The sequence below is a fragment of the Capricornis sumatraensis genome, chromosome X (assembly GCF_032405125.1).
Source record: "Capricornis sumatraensis isolate serow.1 chromosome X, serow.2, whole genome shotgun sequence".
Lineage (NCBI taxonomy): Eukaryota > Metazoa > Chordata > Mammalia > Artiodactyla > Bovidae > Capricornis > Capricornis sumatraensis.
In genome coordinates this window covers 102,285,258-102,299,805 of record NC_091092.1, presented here as the reverse complement: position 1 = coordinate 102,299,805, position 14,548 = coordinate 102,285,258, and the positions used below count along the sequence as shown (strand labels likewise).

At 38.1% G+C, this 14,548-nt stretch overlaps 1 protein-coding gene across 5 annotated transcripts in view; it reads right to left on the bottom strand.

The window, feature by feature from the left end:
- Window positions 1-14,548, bottom strand: part of CASK (calcium/calmodulin dependent serine protein kinase) — a 385,638-nt gene that overhangs the window by 182,126 nt on the left and 188,964 nt on the right. For all 5 annotated transcript variants that reach the window (XM_068962176.1, XM_068962178.1, XM_068962179.1 and 2 more), the window contains exons 4-5: window positions 6,807-6,884; window positions 2,292-2,364 (exon numbers count right to left, since the gene is read on the bottom strand). In XM_068962176.1, coding sequence (XP_068818277.1) covers window positions 2,292-2,364; window positions 6,807-6,884 — 151 coding nt within the window. The remainder of the gene's footprint in view (window positions 1-2,291; window positions 2,365-6,806; window positions 6,885-14,548) is intronic.

The window sequence follows — 14,548 nt, the reverse complement described above, 5'->3', positions numbered from 1 at the left end:
GTGTGTGAGTGTATATATATATATACACTCACACACTCACAACAGAATACTACTCAGTCATAAAAAAGAATGAATTCTTGCCATTGTGACAAAGTGGATGGACCTTGAGGGTATCATGTTGAGTAAGTCTGATAGAGACAGACAAATAAGATTTCAGTTATACACTGAATCTCAAAATCAGAACAAATGAACAAACAAAACACAACTCACACAGAGACCAGAATGGTGGTTGCCTGAGAGAAAGAGGGTTGGAGGGACAAAATGGGTGAAGGGGGTAACTGGTACAGACTTCCAGTCACAAAATAAATAAGTCATGAGACGTAATGTACAGCCTGGTGACTAGTCAATAATATTATATTGTACATTTGCATGGTGACAGAGAGTAATCAGACTTACTGTGGTGATCATGTCACAATATATACATATATCATTATGTTGTATACCTGAAACTAATATAATGCTAAATGTTAACTATATCTCAATTTTAAAAAATTGCCTCTTGAGCAACAGTCTTTAACACAATGCTACTATATGAACTCAGAATTTGTTTTACATATTTTTACACATTGTATTCATTTATTTGGGACTGTGCTCGGTCTTTGTTGCCGTGCAGGCTTTTCTCTAGTTGCAGTGTGCAGGCGTCTCATTGCAGCGGCCTCTCTAGTCGCGGAGCATGGGCTCCAGGGCGTATGGGCTTCCGTAGCTGCAGCATGTGGGCTCGAGAGTACAGGCTCAGTAATTGTGGCGCACGGGCTTAGTTGCATGGCGCACAGGCTCAGGGATTGGGATCTTCCTGGACCAGGGATAGAACCCATGTCCCCTAAACTGGCAGGTGGATTCTTTACCACTGAGCTATCAGGGAAGCCCCCTGTTTTACATATTTTAAGTTTTCAAATGATCTTTTTTGGGGGGCCTTACTGTGGGGTATGCAGAATCCTAGCTCCCCAACCAGGTATCAAACCCATGTCCTCTGCAGTGAAAGTATGGAGTCTAAACCACTGGACCACCAGGGAACTCCCACAGATTGTCATTTATGGAGATATAGTTCATTCTATATATATGCATTTTCTTCTATTAATTAAATGCAAAAGAATAACACGGCATATTGCTATCACTGGCCATTCCCCACCCCCCTTATCTTTCTACACTTCTCACTCTCTTTGTTTGCATAACTGAAGAATACTTGATTATAAAAGTGCTATGTATCCACCGAGTTGTTTAAAATGTTGAGTGGAGATAATAACAATATCGCTTTCCTATCACCACATTTGAAAAGAATAAGATATTTTACAACTAATTTACACTAATGTGTATTTTGTACATTTCTCCAATGATTTTTTCATTGCTATTATAACATTCCACTAGATGGGTTTGGAATTGCTCATGCTTTCCCTCAGCTTTTAACCACCAGAATTTCAGTTAAAATTTCTCAGATGTTATAGAAAATTTAATTAAATTCTACTTAATTTTCTTAACCATTAAAGTCCACTGAAGAAGCCAGGCCTTTGATGTTATTTCTTGAGAGAAGAGCTCTGTACCTACGGATGCTATAGGTTAGAGAGAAACCAGTGACAAAATAGGAGCACGTGAAAGTGGACAACAGGGCCAGAGAGAGCGCAGGGGCTCTTAGTGACTCAAGGCCTTGAAAAGGGGTGGGCATGAGCAGGAGGGCCATGTCTTCCTTTCTTTCATGCTTCCTTGTTCCCCGACACCATAATGAGCCAGGAACTGACAGCTCTCATGAATTGATACTGGGATCAAACAGGCATAAAAACTGAATAATGGTAATATTCATATTCCTAAGGGTACAAACTATATTATAATTTATGACTTCAGACTATGTTTCAAAACTCTCTGCAAAGAAAATAAAATGCTGACTATTCTACATTGCAACATTACAGAAGTGTAAGTGTGATGAACTATTCTATATCAACCAAATTCTCATTTTCCCCTCAATTAACTTAGTGCAGGATATTGTTTGTTCTTCCTATTTGCTAGATTTTCACACTTCTCTTACACACACACACACAATGATAAAGAAAGAATAATGGAATTTTAGAATGCATGTACATTTTAATAAAAATAAGGAAATGGAAATGATACAAAATTGTTCCTATTAAGAATTACTAAACCCTCTAAATATAAACCAGTTCAACAAATTTTTATTTGTAAGTAAAATTAACTTTAAGATGTTCTTCATAAAAACATTAAAGAAAAATTTCTCATTACTATCATTGCTATAAGTCAGTATCTATTCACAAATATTAAAGTTAGTAATAAAAATGACTTACCTTCACATCCCTGTGAATTATGTTATTATCATGACAATAGCGTAGAGCTTCCAGTATCTGTCTCATGTAATGACTGTAGAAAAACAAAAGAAATCTAGAACTGTAAAAAAAAACTTTTATTTTTAAAACTTAATATACAATGTCCCTAGTTTGTAACTCCCACGTTCTTACTCGCTGCCCACAGACACTTTTCGTTTGAGCAGACAAGACTGGTGGAATGCATAGCTTAGTAATGAAAAAGTCGGCAGATGCATAAATTAATGAGCTTTATGAAGAAATAATGTGTTTTACATTTTCTAAGATATCTAAGTCAAAGGAATTTTCACACATTCACACAGCTTATAGGTAAAATAGCTCTGCAAACTAAACATTCAACCTTAAAATATGAAAAAAATAAATAACAGTTCTCTGACACTCAGTTAATTTTACTTAGTTACTCTGGATTGCTATTGAGTGAGCAGTGCTCAGAAGTACACAAAGAATTCTAACTCAAGGGGTAGAGCCTTTCATCTGCCAGCAGAGGCTGGTTAGCTGTCTTATTTTCATTTAGATCTAAGAATAAACAAGAGAGAACCCCCTTATGCCTATAATTTCTTTTTGCAACATAATCAAGTATTGGATGGAGTATCCTTGAACAAAGCAGATTCCTTCTGGGCTGAAGTCCTAGGAAAATCAAACTCCTCACAAGGCCAGCAGGGTCCACCGAGGCTCTGCACTGGGTCCGGGAGAAGAACAGAGGAGGAGTGAGCATTTAAAAGTGCTCATAGGGTCAACCAGCCACTGGGTGTGACAAGAGCAGTTCATTCAGTATTACTTGAGAACTTACTTCGACTTCCTTTTCTCAATTCTAAAGTTCTTCTGTAATCCTACTGTTTCTCTTTTTCTTTAAGGGTCTTTTTCATCTTCTCTTCCTCTGAATTTTATTCCCTACATATCTGTCATTTTCTTTCTACTATCTTCCTTTCTCATTTTTCCCCCTTTTCCTTCCCAACCAGCCATGACATAGAAATGCAATATACTTAGCATTATTTATTGGTTAGTATTTATTTAATTTTGTTTTTTTCTATCTAGATCTTTCATTCTCCAAACTTTAAAATAAAGGCTGAAGAAAGCTGATCTCTGGAATTCCCTTAATAGAATGTCCCTGGCTAAGGACTGCCTAACATAAAAAGAACCCAGGATCCCTGAGGCATCAATGGCTTTGTGGAGGATGGTGCATAAGCTATACCATTCTCCAAGATACACAATGGAGATGCTTCATAATTGAAATGCTCCCCTCCGTGTGTGCAATCTCACAGACCTCATGTAGAGACCTCATCTATTCTGGGTCAGCGGTGCTTTTCTGATGCAGGAAGAAGTGAAGAGCTGCCCTTAAAAGGCCCAGATCTCGCTCAGCTTCAGCTGGGTCTTTTGATTGGCTGTATCCTTACAATTGTTCAGTAAAGCCTGGTGCTAGGGAAGAATCTCTCTCTGATTTGTGAGAGTTTGATTTGATAATCTGATCCTGTGTGTTAGTTTACTCCACAACTCATCACCTCTGAAAAACAGAGGTAATCAGTAACTGGGTTATAAGGACTCAGTGCAGTTTTCTTTCGTGTCACGCTTTGCTACTCCTCTCGAAGGTCAGCCAGATGGAGAAAAACAACACTATCAGTATGATTACTTGGTGTCTGAGTCTTCTTTCACTTGGTCTCACTAGAACAACTGATACAAGCTGCATTTCCCAACAATGGAGTATAGGATCAGAGAGAAGGAAAGTAGAAGTCATCTGGTTGAATGCTCTAAGCCAAAGGAAGGATCTATGTGCCCTTGGTTACATGGTCACTGGTACTCTGCAACAGGGGACAAAGCTAATCAAACTTGCTGAGGTCCCTCCCTATTGTCATTTTTAGGAAGGGTTTTAATAAATTTTGCCAAATCTCTCTCTTTGCAGTGTCATTTATTGATCCCAATATTACTCTTTTCTTTGGTCCATTCTGGTAAGTTTCTTTCATAAAATCACCATTTTAACAGCAATATAGGTGGATTTTAAAAATCAACAGACTTTCATCTTGATGTACATAAACATCTAACTTTCCTATAATCTCAAGATTGTGAGAGACCTCCAGTCATTTCACTCTATGACATCATCTCTACAACACTGGTATTCTTTATGTTCTAACACCTAGCACAGTGGCAGAGACAGGCTCAAAGTTAAAGAAAAGTAATAGAAATGAGTAGTTCAGTTCAGTCGCTCAGTTGTGTCCGACTCTGTGACCCCATGGACTGCAGTATGTCAGTCCTCCCTGTCCATCACCAACTCCCAGAGTTTACTCAAACTCATGTCCATTGAGTTGGTGATGCTATACAAGCATTTCATCCTCTGTCGTCCCCTTCTCCTCCCAGCATCAGGGTCTTTTCAGATGAGTCAGTTCTTTACATCAGATGGCCAAAGTATTGAAGTTTCAGTTTCAGTATCAGTCTTTCCAATGAATATTCAGGACTGATTTCCTTTAGGATGGACTGGTTGGATCTCCTTGTGGTCCAAGGGACTCTCAAGAGTCTTCTCCAACACCACAGTTCAAAAGCATCAATTCTTTGGTGATTAGCTTTCTTTATAGTTCAACTCTCACACCCAAACATGACTACTGGAAAAACCTTAGCTTTGACTAGATCGACCTTTGTTGGCAAAGTAATGGATGAGTATGGAACGGAGTAAAGGCAGTAGTGGTTTAACATCAACTCTGATAGTCTATCTGCCAGGTATTCCAGTGTCTTTGTGGTTCAAAAAGGAAAAAGTCATCTTCCTCCATCAAGTTTCACTGTTTTATAAAATCAACGTCCAAAATATTTAGCGTTCCCTATTTGATACTGCTGTTGAAAATAACAATATGGGAAAATACAAAACTCTAATTCTTGAAGAAATAAATATGAACAATGCTATGCAAAATCTGAGGGTTTCATTTAGTAGGAGAAAGTGGCATATCACTATGCCATAAGAAAAATCAAAATAGCACTGATTATTAAAGAATGTTTTTAATTCTAAAATACAATACAAAATAAAAACTTTTGTGATAAGAATACTAAAGCAAAATGGGATTAAAAAAAAGAAAATCCTAGAATATACTTTTAGTGAACATGGCACAAAATAAAAAAGGATATTTGGCCTCAGTTCTACCATGAATAAATCAGGAGTTAAAGGAAGGAACTAAAGTTAATATATATAAACTCTCATTTGCTTCCTCTCCCTAGCTCCAGGAGTAGAAAACAGCAGCTACCTAAAATTTAGTATATTCTTTATCTTGTGTTATAGTTATGGCTGCTCCACCTCCCGAAATGGGGGCCCTTGCTGTTCAGTCAGGAGAAGACTACACAAAGAATTTGAAGAAAGTCAAGTCACTCTGAGCTGAAAGTTGCACGGGGGTCGGAGAAGGCAATGGCACCCCACTCCAGTACGCTTCCCTGGAAAATCCCATGGACGGAGGAGCCTGGTAGGCTGCAGTCCATGGGGTTGTGAAGAGTCGGACACCACTGAGTGACTTCACTTTCACGCATTGGAGAAGGAAATGGCACCCACTCCAGTGTTCTTGCCTGGAAAATCCCAGGGATGGGGGAACCTGATGGGCTGCCGTCTATGGGGTCACACAGAGTCGGACGTGACTGAAGCGACTTAGCAGCAGTAATCCCTAAGCTGTTTTCAGCCACATCTGTCCATTGTGCCATAATTATAAAAAGAATGGTAGGAGGGAGAATGTTATAATCATTTAATGATAATTGTTTCCCAAGTGGTAGAAAGTTTTAATAAATACTTATAGGTTTGAACCCTTTAACATACCATGGTTAGTGACTAAAGAGGGTTGCTGTAACCCATGTATTAAAAAGGCAACTTACTGGAGCAGGTATTTATGATATGATTGAGTGTCACCAAAGCAGAAAGCTGTACTGCTCCATATCTATAGGCAACTGACCCAGTGCATGGCTCCTGTGATTTTTCATATTAAATCTTTATGTTGAGTAGGGACTTCACCACTTGGAACAATGATGACTACTTGATTGGGAGATCCAATATATTTAGCAGAAAAACTGTGCTGTTATTTCTGTTCTTCTGCTGTTCCATGCTTTTTCTCAGATTAACCGGTCACAAAACAATCTGCTATCACTAAAAGGCAAACTGAAAAACTAACGAGGCACATCTGCTAAAAAGCAAAAATCGAACACACACCAAAAAAACCCCAAGTTTCCTTCTACATAGTTCCTGACTTATAAAATTCCTCTTTGTATAAAAGTCATCAGAAATGGAAAAGATGGCAGTGGTGATGTTAAATTCTAAATCCATATAAATAAATTCACTGTTTAATATTTTGTATTTCCAGTCACTGTTTGGTTCTACTAAGGCACATTAAGAGATGCTCCTTGTAAGAAAGAGTGGCAGCCTGCTTGTCATTCAAAGAGCAGGATGCTTCATGTGATTTCCTTGTCATGTGATTTCCCTTTTACTTCTACCTTTACTTTGGGAAGTTGATACAAATTACATACCTGGCAACAGCTTCACTGTATACGAAACCAGCATCAGCTCGTTTTACGATTTCAAAACACAGATCTGCTCCATCCATACTGTAGAGAGACATGAAAAAGAAGATAAGGAAAGAGAAAATTTCAGGAAAAAAAACATTGAAAGTGAATACGTTATAACTAAGTTTTTAGTTGACTTATAGCTAAAGATTATAATAAATTATTTAAATCTCCTTTTGATGAAAAATAGATACCAATTATAAAGGACATTATAACCATCTTAACATTGAAATCACTGTGAACGGTGACTGCAGCCATGAAATTAAAAGACACTTGTTCCTTGGAAGGAAAGCTATGACAAAGCTAGACAGTGTATTAAAAAGCAGAGACATTACTTTGCCAACAAAGGTCCCTCCAGTCAAAACTATGGTTTTTCCAGTAGTCAAGTACGGATGTGACAGTTGGACCATAAAGAAGACTGAGCGCCGAAGAACTGATGCTTTCGAACTGTGGTGCTACGGAAGACTCTTGAGAGTCCTTTAGACAGCAAGGAGATCAAACCAGTCAATCCTAAAGGAAATCAGTCCTGAATATTCATTGGAAGTACTGATGCTGAAGCTGAAAATCCAATACTTTGGCTACCTGAGGCTAAAAGCTGATTCATTAGAAAAGACCCTGACGCTGTAAAGACTGAGGACGAGAGAAGGGGGCAACAGAGGATGAGATGGTTGGATGGAATCATTGAGTCAATGGATATGAGTTTGAGCAAGTTCAAGGAGACAGTGAAGGACATGGAAGCCTGGCTTGCTGCAGTCCATGGTGTTGCAAAGAGCGCAACATGACTGAGGGACTGAACAACAACAACAGCCTTCTTTATGGTCCAGCTCTCACATCTGTATATGACTACTGGAAAAACCATAGCTTTGACTATACGGACCTCTGCTGGCAAAACAGTGGGGCGTTGCGAGTTGGGGCATCCCCGACCAGGGATGGAACTCATGTCCCCTGCATTACAAGGCAGATTCTTAACCGCTGAATCACCAGGGAAATTCAATAACTAATTAATTAATAATCATTACTAATATTACTCTTCATCAAGCATCATGGAAAGCATTCCTTGTTTTATCTCCCTTCATTTTTACTATCACCCCATGAGGTCAGCATCCTTCATGTTCTCAAATAATTTGTCTAAGTGAGTAGACACGTATGTGACAGGGACAGAATTCAAATCCCTACCTATATTTGATGCTCTTTCCATTATCTACAGCTACACCTACTAAGTGTGCAAGGAACAAATATACATATTCAAGCTCAACAGTTCAAATATAGCATGAAGTTCTAAAAGAACAAGTATATTTTATACTTTCAACATATTCCCACCCAAAACCTGGCAGAATACTAGGCACACAGTAAATATTTAATGATTGGTTGACCATATTATATGAAAATACTTTCACATTTATACGAAGCTTTACCAAGTTTACCTAGTTTTCATTTCACGGCCAATGAACTTTTGCCAATGCTCAATAGGATTCTTTTCTCAACTAATTTTCATGATGGCTCAGTCTACTGTGAAGTATGGCAGGGCCTATTCTGCATCATCAGAAATAAAACCCAGATGAATGTGACCATGCATCTATGTGAACAACCCTGATCACCTGCAACAGTCCTACAGGCAGAGTTGCTAGGTCAAGAGGCAGAGAAAAGAATGCTTTTAATACATATACTACTGGAAAACTTCCAACAATTTACTCCTCAACTACCGAGTGTGAAAGTGTTCTTTCCTCTACTTTGCTTGCCTCTCCTAGGATGATTATTCTTTTTAATCTTTGCCAATCAGATAGGAGGAAAAAAAGTCACCCATAAATGCTTTCATTTACATTTCCTTGATTACTAGAGAGGTTGAATATTTTTCATTTCTTTGTGTTGTGGGGAGAAGAAAAGCACTATTTTTAAAGCTGGCTGCAGTTTAAGCTTGGATGGTTCATTTGTGAAGACTAAAAACACATAGTGAGGGAATTAGAGTTTTGTTTAGCCTTTTTCCTTTTTAATTGCGAAATGTGAGGATAAGCACTATGCATCTTAGATGAGTGAAGAGCTGGGCAAAGAAGAGAGCTAAACTGACTGCATCATAAAGCAATAAGAATCCTTAGAGCCAGAGGAAGGCTTTTTGGAGGGATCTGAAAGGGGGAAAAATCCTAAGGGTGGAAGAAGGTAGTAAGGTGGTGAGAGGCAAACACTTAAAGAGGGAACCAGTCAGTGGGAAATAACTGGAAATCATTTACTGCCCTGGGCTACAGTTACCAGCATGAATCGATTCATGTTCCTGGACATATGTGAAAATACTAGTAATTGAAATGACAATTTCTACATATGCATATACACATATGAAATTATTTTTAGGTTTCTAATCTTTTCCACTATTTTGGTATCTAGTCTGATACCATTTTTAATTCTGCAATAGTATCTATTTTAGTATTTGGCAAAATAAGTCTCATTTTGTTATTACTCTTTGCCAACATTTTCCTATGAGACTCTTTTTTCTCCCAGCTGAAATTTAAAATCAATTTCTCAAACACTAAAAAGTTTTTAAAAAATATTTTGCTGAAATAGTATTATATTTATAGATTAACAAGTAGAAATTAACATTTTCCTAACATTCCCATCTGTGAATGATATCCATCTCCATTTCCTTTTATGTCTCTGAGTTAGAATTTTAAGGTTTTCTTCATATTGGTTCCAAATATTGATTATTGGGTTCCCTACCCCAAGGCATTTTATATTTTTAGTTGCTATTATAAATGGGATCTTTTGGCTATTATACATTTTTTAATACAATGGTTCATAACCAGGGGTACCAAACAAAACCGCCTATGTAATGTTTAAAACATGCATGCATGCTCTTTGAGGCTTTAGTCTAAAAGTAAGTCATTACTGTGAAAGTAATTTTTCTATTATTAAAGCTATTTGATTAGTTATTTGTAACATTGATATTAAAGTAAAATTAATATTGATATTAATTTCAAATTTTACGAGATATAGAAAGAAAAGCTAAAAATACTTTTATGCAAATTTTACTCATCATAGAAACTTAAAATATACATATTCATAAAACATACAATCCCAGTATAATAATCTTGAACAAAAAGTTCAATGTCTTAATTCTTGACAAACTTTACTTGATAATATGCTTTTAAAAACAATTATAAGGCTTCTCTTATTGGCTTTCTCTTTGGCTTCCAATCTTAGGGTGTTTCTGAGGCTGCCAAGAAGCTTCAATAAGCATGCTCTGAATTTCATTAGTTGGTTCCATTCTGAGGGAATGAAATGAGAAAGAGAAGAAATCCTGCTATGGAAGAGTATGGGGAATGTTTCTTTACTAAACCCAGAGAAAAACTATGGGATGTTTACTCTGAATTGTCAAAAGTGGTGGGATTATCAATGATCTTAACTGCCCCTCATTTCATCTATCTGAATTTTAAAACTTTTGTAATAAACATGCATTACTTATAAAAAATTTAAAAATTAACCAAAAACAAACGCTCCAAACAAACAAAACAGATCACAGGTCTAGAGGGACAAGGTATGGCTGTAAGTATGTGGAAGGGATCAAAATATTCCAGCCCCAAATATGCCACTTTAGCAGAGGATTATTTTGAGCTGAAGGCAACTGAAAATCAGCAGATACAGAAAAACACTCTACTCTCCTCCATTCTGCCTAAAAATGGGACATTAATTTCCCTTTATTAAAGGGACAGAAATTTCCTTTTGTAAAGGTGTTCCCCTCTCATGTACCAGGAAGAAGAAAACCACACTTATCTGTGTAACAAACCTTATTAAATAACTCTTTTTTACCATATTTTCTGATTACCTTCCTACAATTTACTTCCGACCCTAGGTACCCAAACTCCCCCTTCCTTCCTTTGTCTAGGCTCTTCACTTTCACTCTTTGTTAAAGTGGTATATAAGGCTCTGGGTCTCTGTGGGTTTCACTTTTTCCTCTGCATATGCCCGCTCCCTACTGCCCACCATGTGCAAATGAAAATCTTTTCTCCTGTTAATTTGCCATTTGTCTGTTTAATTTGCAGGCCCGATGTACTTGATATAAGAGTACAGAGAAAGTTTTCTTTCCTCCTCTACAATCTATTCTATAAAAGCAGAGAAAGAGAAGGCTCGTAGGAGACTAGTACCTTCTTGTATGAAGAAGCGCTTCTCAAATTAACTGTGATGGTGGTGGTGGTTTAGTTGCTAAGTTGTGTCTGACTCATTTGTGACCCCACAGACCTGCCAGGCTCCTCTGTCTATGAGATTTCCCAGGCAAGAATACTGCAGTAGGTTGCCATTTCCTTCTCTAGGGGATCCTTCTGACCCAGGGATTGAACTCGTGTCTCCTGCATTGCAAGTGGATTCTTTACCATTGAGCCACCAGGGAAGCCCCACTGTAATGAAGGATTACCTTTTACCACCCCCTCTCCCCACACACACTCTAGCATATTAAGAGCTAATTTATTTTTTACAACATACAAAACCACATGCTGTGATTTCACAGCAACATAAATTATTCTAACAGTTTCTGGATGTTTATACTCAATTTCTGTTCTTATCTCATTATAGAGTGGTAAATGACTGGTAGACTAGAATTTGCAAACTATTCTTTGAGGAGCACTGTAAAGAACAGATCAAATCTGGATTTCTCTGATCAGCATTTCCCCCGAAGGTGATACAAACAACTACAAAATCTAGATGAAATATTGGGTATGGAAAAACTCAAACTTTCTGGCCAGTCCAATAAAATTTTTTTTAAGTGTTAAAGAATTAACAGCGTAAACAGTGAAAAACTACCTATGAGAACAGAGAAAGGATTAGAACTCAAAGAGGGAAGCAAGAGCTGCTTCTGCCCTGGGGATATGGAGGGGTTATGGAAAGAAGGCAGCTGTGGAGGCAAGAGGTTTCACTTCTGGGGAATTCTATAGAAGTGATGGGCTTCCCTGGTGGCTCAGATGGTAAAGTGTCTGAGTGAAATATGGGAGACCTGGGTTCAATCCTTGGGTTGGGATGATTCCCTGGAGAAGGAAATGGCAACCCACTCCAGTATTCTTGCCTGGAAAATTCCATGGACTGAGGAGCCTGGTAGGCTACAGTCCATGGGGTTGCAAAGAGTCGGACACGACTAAGCAACTTCACTGATGCAGATTTACAGGGTGATCCACGAGGAGAGAAGGTGCTATTCTTCTCACAAACTATGGAAGAGTCCACCAAGGGGTAAGGCTCTGACAAAATATCTCATACTCCAGGGTGGAAACATAAGGAGCTGCATTTTGAAAATTGCAGTATACAATATATTCTGGTATGTCTTATCAGTGGCATAGGAAAAACCCAATACTTACCATGGAGATAAAAGCTGAATTTTAAATATTCAGTAAGAAAGAAATAATCAAAAGTGACACTACAGATCTGAAAAAGCAGCAAGAAGAAATTTAAGAATAGAAAAAAATAAAAATTAAGAATTTGAACAGATTAGATAGTCAAAGAGAAAAGTAGTGAACTAGAAAATAATCAGCTTGAAGCAAGGAGAGACAAAACATGGAAAAAATAAAAGTGAGATTAAGAAATGCAAAACCAATACAATATTGTAAAGTAATTAACCTCCAATTAAAATAAATAAATCTATATTAAAAGAAAAGAAATGTAAAAGATTACTTTGAAAATCAGCATATATTTCATTGAAGTTTAAAAAGTAAAAAGAAAATGGAGCAGAAACAATACTGAAAATATAATGACTGATAATTAGCCAGAGATGATTAAAGATATCAATCCATTGATTTGAGAAGCCCATTAAACATCAAGCAAGAAAAAGAAATCTATAGTTAGCTATATACCACTGAAAACTGCAGGAAACAAAGAAACATAGACAATCTCAAAAACAGTGAAAACAACGGACTATCAGACTGATAGCTGACTTTCAGTAGCAATAGTGGAAGCCAGAAAACAGTGGAAAAGTGTCTCAAAATAACTGCCAATATAACCTTCTCTTCTCACTTAATAAATCTTTACAGAATGATGGGGAATACATGTACACCTGTGGCTGATTCATGTCAATGTATGGCAAAAACCACTACAATATTGTAAAGTAATTAGCCTCTAATTAAAATAAAAAGAAAAAAAAAACTTTACAGAATGAAGGTGGAAAAACAATTCAGATAAGTAAAATACTGAGATAATTTGCTACGAGCATACCTATCCCTAAAGGAAATATAAAAGAATATTCCTCAGGAAGAAGAAATATGAAAACTCAGAGATTCAGCAAGGCATGGAAAACATGAAATGTAAATATGTAGGTGAATCTAAATGAACAATGATTGCATAAAACAACTATTTTCTCAGTATCTCCACAGAGAGATCATATAAAACAGTTACTGTTCAGAAATAGAGAGAGGTAGGTAGTGGGGTTGGAGAAGGCAATGGGACCCCACTCCAGTACTCTTGCCTGGAAAATCCCATGGATGGAGGAGCCTGGTGGGTTGCAGTCTGTGGGGTCGCTAAGAGTTGGACACGACTGAACGACTTCACTTTCACTTTTCACCTTCATGCATTGGAGAAGGAAATGGCAACCCACTCCAGTGTTCTTGCCTGGAGAATCCCAGGGACGGAGGAGCCTGGTGGGCTGTCGTCTATGGAGTCGCACAGAGTCGGACACGACTGAAGCGACTTAGCAGCAGCAGCAGGTAGTGGGGTGGGGTAGGGTATGCCAGGAGGAGATTGATTGATTTTAAATATAAATACTTGAAAACAATAACTTATAAGTCAGGAGGTATACTTTAATTTCTAGGTCAACTACTAAGTTCTTTTTCTTTGACTAGACCTTTTACCTATGTGTATAACTTTATAACATTATGCATTCAGTTCAGTTCAGTCACTCAGTTATGTCCGACTCTTTGCGACCCCGTGAATTGCAGCACGCCAGGCCTCCCTGTCCATCACCAACTCCTGGAGTTCACCTAAACTCATGTCCATCGAGTCCGTGATGCCATCCAGCCATCTCATCCTCTGTCGTCCCCTTCTCCTCCTGCCGCCAATCCCTCCCAGCATCAGAGTATTTTCCATTGAGTCAACTCTCCGCATGAGGCAGTGGGTTGCCATTCCCTTCTCCAGGAGATCTTCCTGACCCAGGGATTGAACCTGGGTCTCCCGCATTGTAGGTAGACACTTTACCATCTGAGCCACCATGAAAGTCCCCCAAAACAGTGTGCATTAGTCATTCGAAAAACACTAGTCCACTGAGTTATGCAGAATTTCCTAATATTGACATGTTTGATTACATGATATTAAAAATCACTGCTGATTACATTAGAAACACTAAGTCCTGGGGGGCTTCCCAAGTGGCTCAGGGGTAAAAAATCCACATGCCATTGCAGGAGATGCAGGTTCAATTCCTGGGTCAGGAAGATCCCCTGGAGGAGGAAATGGCAACCCACTGCAGTATTCTTGCCTGGAAAAACTCATGGAAAGAGGAGCCTGGTAGGCTACAGTCCATGGGGCTCCAAAGAGTTGGATATGACTGAGTGTATGCACACACGCATGCACACACACCCCTTTAAGCCGTGGGAAGCTGTTAAGCTCATGGTGGCAGATATAAGTTTTCCAAAATTCTAATTTTCACTTGAAAATTTTGAATTTCATCATCGGCAACAACTACTGTGAGTTATTTCCCTGGAAGCAGCAGGCTCGCTTTGTTCATTTTTCTAATTGAATGTCTGCCACATACT